This window comes from Chanos chanos, chromosome 10 (genome assembly GCF_902362185.1).
Source record: "Chanos chanos chromosome 10, fChaCha1.1, whole genome shotgun sequence".
Lineage (NCBI taxonomy): Eukaryota > Metazoa > Chordata > Actinopteri > Gonorynchiformes > Chanidae > Chanos > Chanos chanos.
The window spans coordinates 1,055,001-1,062,500 of NC_044504.1; the positions used below are offsets into that span (position 1 = coordinate 1,055,001).

Consider the following 7,500-nt stretch of genomic DNA (forward strand, 5'->3'; position numbering starts at 1 on the left):
CATTTACAGTCGCCGCTGTTAACATGTGTTCACACATTTACACACCACACAACCAAGCGACTTTACTCACCTTGTTTTGACTAAAGTTAAAAAAAAAAAAAAACCCACAATTTTCTCTCAGGAAAGAGAATGTGCGCACAGGCGGATTTTTTGTCTCTTTCTGTTTGAGACGTCTGATTCTTATTTTACATCATGTCGAGCGTTTTTTTTTTCTCACCCAGTCATTATTTTTTTTACCGTTCTTTATGTAGCATCTCCAGAACAAAGCCTCCGTCTGCGCTCCCGGCATGATAACTTGTCATTGGCGTGTAGAATAGGGACTCTTTAGCGTGTCAACTACGCACTGTTCCTCACCCTGAAGTTGTCATTTCACTAAAGCAAAGATGCTTATTATTGCTCCCCTCAAAATATTGACCACTGTCACGCTAAGCGCATTTTCTGCTCACAAGACTCATCTTTATTTCTTTCTTTCTTTCTTTCTTTATTTATTTAAAAAGGAAAAAAGGCAGATAAATCAAATCTTTCATCTAAAGCGATGCATTGCATCCACCCCCACTCTCTGCCAGTCCTTTGTTAAAGTGGGAGAACGGTGGAGAAAGCCTGGTTCTCCACTTGCTGTTTGAATTTAATCAAAAATGGTCCATTTATCCAGAAGTCATTTTCTTTTTAAAAGGCAAATGTTATTTAATCTTTCAGCTGTTCATTGTCCCATCATAAATAGTCCCCTTTCAGTGCATTCGCAGGCTCTCAAACGAGCATGCTAATTGCCTCCCATTTCTTGTGACATGTGGTGGTTTAGTGGGTAGAAAACTCAGCGGGGAGAAGGAAACAGGAGGCTGAGGAAATGGGAGCTAATTATTTTCCCCTGCCTGGTGTCAGGTTCCGTGTCAGCCTTGTTTTTACAAACTGGAAGGTTTTTTTTTTTGCACTAAATAAAACAAACCCTGCTCTCTTGCGTCTTTTTTATTTTTTTTTTTTTTTCCGTTTGCCCCTCTTTGCTGGCGGTGTCATAGAAGCAGCTGCAGTTCTCAAAGACAAAATGAGGGCCTAGCGATTGGCCACCATCTGACAAGCACCAAGTGTCCTCTGTTAATGAGGATATCAGCAAGCAGCCAAGTCGACACTGCTGAATAATGTATGAGGCGTCATTAGACGCTAGGCGCTCTCCGGGCCTAGCCATCATTACCACGCATTGTTTCTGCCGCTGTGATTAGGCCGGCAGAGAGAGAGAGAGAGAGAGAAAGAGAGGGAGAGAGAGGGAGCAGACAGGCCTGTGTTTGACTGCCCACAGTCTGGTGCAGGACCTGGGGTGACTGTCTCTCATCCTCGGGGCCCCTGACACCGCACGTTTGAATGGTGTTTGGCTCCCGGGGGACCGGGCGAGAGAAGGGTTTGTGTTGGCCGGCCGAGATAGGTAATGCAGCTCTCAAGTAATGTGGGGTCTCTGTGATCTTCGCACTGGGGAGATTAGATAGCCTGACCCAGGTACAGAGTGTGTGTGTGTGTGTGTAGCCTGGTGGCATTAATGGAAGAATCATTACCACTTTGTCACATGAACATGGTGATGGGCCAGGTTCCTGTTACCCTGTGTCTTTAGTTGCCAATCATTTTTTGTTACAAATTGGATGTAGATTAAAATGAGACTCGAGTAATTTTTAGAAAACGTCTGCTCCTGCTGCCCACCACAGTCCCACAGTGTGATCAGGTTGACTCTGATATAAACTTGTTTTGTGTATCTGTGTGCCGTATTGATCATAACCTCACCTGATTCATTAAACAGCCTTATTGGATGTGTCATTCATTAGAAGGTCAGTGTTGGACAGAAATCTGGGAGGACCATCGTTCAGTCATTATTCAGTTATTTAGTCAGCAGAATCCACCCGGTCTTGCTGGGGTGCTGCCTGTAGGCTGTGCTGTTGATTTAAGGTAGACATACTGCTGCTGGCCACACTGACAGCGTCTGCCTGATCACTCACTCGCACACACACACACTAACACACACTCACACACACACACTCACTCACTTACCCACTCACTCACACATACACAACCTCACTCCCTAACTCACTCACTCTCTCAATCACACATAGACACATAGACACACACTCACTCACTGAATCACTCAATCACACTCGCTCACTTACTCACATACACACACTCATTTGCTCGCTCATACACTCACTCACTCTCTCACTCTCTCAGCTGGGTGAGAACTTCACGTCACTGTTCTCTTTCCCTCCTGTGTGGTTCCTGTCAGGACTGTAAATGGAAGATGTACATGGAGTTGGATGGGGATGAGGTGGCACTGACGTACATAAAGGACGTCACCTTCACTGTCAACAGGGCTGACGTGGATGTTCTGAAGATGACCAAGGTTTGAATATAATGTCAACACAGTCACGCTGTGGCTTAGCATAGTAACATGTCCCCAGCAGTCACTCACAGGGTCCTCCGCTGCAGTGCATTAGAGCGTTGTAAAGCATGGTAAAGCTGTCAGAACAGCTGAGTGCTGTGGTGGTGTTGGTTTGTTACGGCACATGCCGAAACAGTGTTCTGTCAGATATGATGCATGCAGTAGCCTACAGTCTCATGTCCACTCTGTCTTCCTCATTCAGCCTCCGTTCGTCATGGATAAGTGGATTGTGGGAGTATCAGAGAAACAAACTGTTGAGTGCGTCATCAATTATGAGGTATGTCTAATCTTTTCTTTTCTCCTCCTTTTTGTGTTGAAGTGAACAAATAAAAAAGCTTGGACTTGCGCTTGCTAAGCGTTACCATATGTATACATATATTATTGATTTTCCCCCCAGAATGATGTCAAATGTCCGAGAAGCAGCAGACACAGCCATGCCGTACTGAGTGGGAGTGGTAAAGACTACATAAAAACAGTGGATCTTGTGATTGAGACGCTGCCGCCGTGTGTGGAGAAGAAAGCAGCGAGCAGATCAAACTCGGGTAACGTGCTCTGATCCTCCGCGTGACTGTAGTGCTGAGGATGCACTGAATGCCAGTGTGTTTATAGTTCATATATGACATTAAGTTAAGCTGCACACACACACTGTGAACAGCGAGCAGTGAATTTGTCTCTGCATTTAACCCATCAACATACAACAGACGCAGGAGCAGTGGGCAGCATTCTTCAGCGCCCGGGGAGCATTGCTCAAGGGCACACAACCGTGGATCGAACCGGCAACCCTCCGGTCACAAGCCCGGTTCTTTAACCTTTAGACCACGGCTGCCCTGAATGCAATAATGTGGATGATCATTAGATGTGTGCTTGGAAAAACATCACTGAAAAAGTTTCCACAGAGGTTAACATACCGTCAGAAAGCCCCTGAAAGAAATCTGACAGTGAAGAGCTCTTAATGGAGAGCTTTGCTTTCACTAGTTTGAGCACGGCTAAGAATGAAGGAGGATTATATTGTGTCGTTAAATCTACATGTCTCATCCAGAGTATGTTTTTTTCATGGTTTGCTGGTTCTGTTTTCTCAGGAGTTGATCCACATTGGATATTCCATCTGAAAATGAAACAGTTGAGAAGTCAGCCAGCACCGCAGCGACTCACAAGTTCTCCTTCAACCAACCCAGACAGCATGACCTTACCTCAGTTCCTGTCTGTGTTTGGGAACCAGACGTCATACGCAGCCGCCGTGCGCAGATCGCCCAATCACAGCCCGCGCTCTCCGTGGGCCAGCTCCCGCTGCTCCTCCCCCACCGCCGGCCTCTCCACCAAACTCTCCTCCCTCTACCTGGGGTCAAAGGGCAGCAGCCCGTCCAGCACCACGTCAGAGAGCGCCTCGGAGAGAGAGCGTCCCCAAAGCGCAGGGGCCACTCTCACCTCCCGCAGGAACAGTAACTATGGCAACACACCGGCGACCTCCGGGGGGGGCGTCAGGAGGGGCTCCAGCGGGGCGTATCCGGCACAGCGGGAGGGCAGGGGTTTTCACCACGGGGGGAGACCCCGATCCAACAGCTACACCTGGGCCAATCAGACCCACCCAAGGACGATACCGGGCATGACTCCTGCCACGGAGGAAAGGCAGAGGGCAGAGGAGGCTAAAGTCAGTGAGGACGGCTGGATCAAAGTGCAGAGGCAGAGGAAACCTGTGAGACCAGAGCATAAACAGGTCAGGTGTCGACCCAGGAGAGGAGGAAGAGGAGGGCGTGGCCGAAACTAAGCACTTCAGACGTCTAAGCACTTCTTTATCAAATGTTTGAGTAGGCCTATTCGAATTAGTAAAGTGACAGACAGTGTGACGCTTTCCTCTTAACCGTTCCAAAGAAACAAAACAAAAACAAAACAAAAAACACTGTGATTCTGTGATATGCCCTGGTGTTTTCTGTTTGATTCAGACATACTGTATCGTGTTATTCATAATATCAATGAATGGCTTCATATTTTGGATTGTTTCTCATGTAAAGTATTGGACAGAGATGGTTTAATATCATGTAAACTTTGTTGTGAAATCTTGTACTATCCTTGACTTGTTTTCCAAAACATTTGTCTGTTTTGCATTGGATTGCAATCCTACTATGCTAAATTCATATTTATACTCAGGGTTTGATTTTTTTCTTTTTTAATAGTTTAACTGTAAATATTGTGCTGATTGTTTTGTGTGATGTTTAATTGTATGGTGACTGTTTAGACTGCCCATTTAGGCATGAGTTTAACATTTTAAAAATTATATCAATGCATTATTTATTACATTATATCAAGAAAAATCTTATAAAGTTTGGTTATTAAAGACAAAACCGGACGCCTCCGTGTGAACTTGAAGTCCTATGAATGAATGCCACACATACCAGTAGACTAAAGGGCGCGCTTTATTCAGTCGTATGCAAATTAGGGAAACGAATTTGGCGCCAAGGTGTAGGATCCTGCAAGGGGTGAGTTGCTTATACTGACCTTTCTTTGCTAGTCAACAGACAGGAATTTCTACAGCTCTACATATGCACACAATAGTACTGTAAGTAGTACTTTTAGATTTTATAATATATACATTTGTTATTTTTTACATTAAATTCAACTGGAGCTTTATGTGTCTGTAAGGACTTCGCCGTGGCGCGGGAAAGCGGCGCACCTCTGTTAAAATTACCCGCGAACTCCCAGACTGACTATTCTTCAGAACTTCGCTGAGGACTGTAGTCGACAACGCCCCATTGAACTGTTGCAGACTTCTGAAAACGGGCAACAAAATGCGCACCAAGGTAACAAAGACTTGTGAATATATTCAGGAAAATGTCGTTTATTTTAATATCCAGTTAAGTAGGGTATTGCTTGCAGATAGGTTGATGAATTTAAGGAGTTAACAAATTAAGAAGACTTAATGGATGAAAAGTCAGCAAAGTAAATCAAATATTTGCAACACGCAACAAGCCATTAAAAAGTTCCGTGCTAGCAATATTATCCTAAAATGTTATAATTAAAGCTATTTCAGTGTCATTGAGAAGTTAGCTAATACCTCTCGTCGTTGCTAAGCAATATTTAAACGGCTCCAGACCACGCAAGCTACGCAAAGGATGCACACTCGCGTGCAATTTTACGTTAGTAATTTAGGTTTAGTTTGCTAGCTTTAATGTTTTTCGGTACATTTATTTAGTTACCATTTAAGTGGGGCGCCTTAAGAGTTGGTATTCTTGTTTGTTTAAGTATATGAGCAACTTTAATGGATTTTGTTTGTGGGGTGGTGCAAAAACGTAGAAAAGTTAATTACTCCTGATTTGTCAGATTAGCAAGTTATGTTAACCGTCTTTTTGCCAGGGTCACGCGTCACAGTGATAGTGTATGAAATGAAATAAGGGACCATCGAGATGATAAGCATAACGTAATAAAAGTTTAGCTATTTTCTCGTGTTTTATAAGATCCTGCGAAATGGCATTCATTTCAGCAACGTGATGTTAGAGAAAAGAAAATGAACCGCATAAATTCCGTTCTGAAATGAATGAATTCGATCACAATGCTGACCCCCCCCCCCCAAAATAGACCGTCATGTCGTACATTTTTCGTGTGTCGTAAACCTGCAGAGGCAACAGACCGAAGTGCCCTCCACCAGAAGGATTCTGCGGAGCTACAGGAACGAGCCTGCTGTGCCCATGGAAACCTCCTCCTCCTCCTCTTCCTCTGACGACAGCTGTGATAGCTTTGGCTCCGATGGCTTTGCCAACACGGTAAAATAACAGTTCGGTTTCAGCTATGTAATTACATGTACTTGGGTTGAACTTAAGTTCTTCTTTGAATTCTTACTCATTATAAGGATAAAATCATTCCACAACGCAGTGACAGGATTTGTCAAGGGTTTCATGTCCACCTGTGTGTACACATACATGTGGACCTGCATAGGTATGGATGGATTGACCTCCATAGATACTGGTTTAGAAGGTGTGTGAGTTCATGGGAATGAACATATTATCTGACCATGATCTTTACAAGATTATACAAAGGCAATATACAAATACAACTTCACATCAATTATTAACCAGTCCATTCCAGTCCATCATAGGGTATGTCTAAGAAAAAAAAAGAGACTCCAAACCCATAACTAGTAATTGCAAACTACAATAACTAGTTAATAACATTGTTTTCTAGTGATAATAGTTATTTAAATGAAATAATAATAATAAGCTATAGCTGAGATTTGTGATCTGTGTTGTGATCTGTCTGTATTCTCCTGTCATGTCTGTGCTTTCAGGGACGGGTGTTTGTACAGTAATAAACTTTATGACCGAGGCCACGGAGTTCAACACTGAATCCGACAATATAGACTATGTCATGTAGACTATAGCCAGAAAAACAAAAATATAGTTTGCGTGCTGTGAAAATGCTTTGGAACAAGCATGATTAGCCAATTAGTACGTTTACGGGAGCTATTTCAGTATGGTCAACGTTGAGTCACCGTAATTATACTGTAATTTTTCGTATGTAAAATGCACCACACGTCAGCCACACCCGTAAATAAAGTGCAGAGGCATACCACAGTGAAGTCCTGGCAGACGCATAGAGGCACTGTGGAAAGTACACTGAAATATTTGACCTATTTGACTTCAGACCGCCGGCTGTCTGTCCTCAGGCTGTCTGTCCTCCAAGGACACTGACTTTCATGCCTGTTTTACATTGATAAAAAACGTGGCGTGGTTATTTTAAACAGCCTGGTTATTGACTGGCCAATCAGGTCCCACAGTTCTGACACACCCTGTACTGAACACCACATTACTGATAATAGTGATCAATACACAGCACTTAATGGATCAGTACCAGTCTCCTTCTCTCTGGGGGCAATGTGAACATTTCACAGGACTTTTGAAATAGTACTGTGATATATAATAAAGGTATAAGCTGCAGTAGATGTTGATTGCATACGCTGCTTGTGATAAATTTTGTGATTATGGTTCGTATTTGGAAAGTTCCATTAGATCGACTGTGGTGTCTCTGATGGTGAAGAGAATGGTGACCTCTGACCTCTGTGTTCCCACAGAAGAGAAACATGAGGCAGACCAGAAGCA

At 43.7% G+C, this 7,500-nt stretch overlaps 2 protein-coding genes across 4 annotated transcripts in view; both read left to right on the plus strand.

Moving 5' to 3' along the window:
- The window catches only part of map3k20a (mitogen-activated protein kinase kinase kinase 20a), a 29,248-nt gene extending 24,977 nt beyond the window's left edge, over window positions 1-4,271 (plus strand). For all 3 annotated transcript variants that reach the window (XM_030786918.1, XM_030786920.1, XM_030786919.1), the window contains exons 17-20: window positions 2,258-2,374; window positions 2,616-2,690; window positions 2,811-2,955; window positions 3,493-4,271. In XM_030786918.1, the coding sequence (XP_030642778.1) occupies window positions 2,258-2,374; window positions 2,616-2,690; window positions 2,811-2,955; window positions 3,493-4,178 (1,023 nt within the window). In that variant the 3' untranslated portion in view covers window positions 4,179-4,271. The remainder of the gene's footprint in view (window positions 1-2,257; window positions 2,375-2,615; window positions 2,691-2,810; window positions 2,956-3,492) is intronic.
- Window positions 4,272-5,146: 875 nt separating this feature from the next.
- Window positions 5,147-7,500, plus strand: part of cdca7a (cell division cycle associated 7a) — a 6,404-nt gene continuing 4,050 nt past the window's right edge. The window contains exons 1-3 of the mRNA XM_030787270.1: window positions 5,147-5,208; window positions 6,025-6,168; window positions 7,473-7,500. The exon at window positions 7,473-7,500 is cut by the window's right edge and continues 89 nt beyond it. Coding sequence (XP_030643130.1) covers window positions 5,197-5,208; window positions 6,025-6,168; window positions 7,473-7,500 — 184 coding nt within the window. The 5' untranslated portion in view covers window positions 5,147-5,196. The remainder of the gene's footprint in view (window positions 5,209-6,024; window positions 6,169-7,472) is intronic.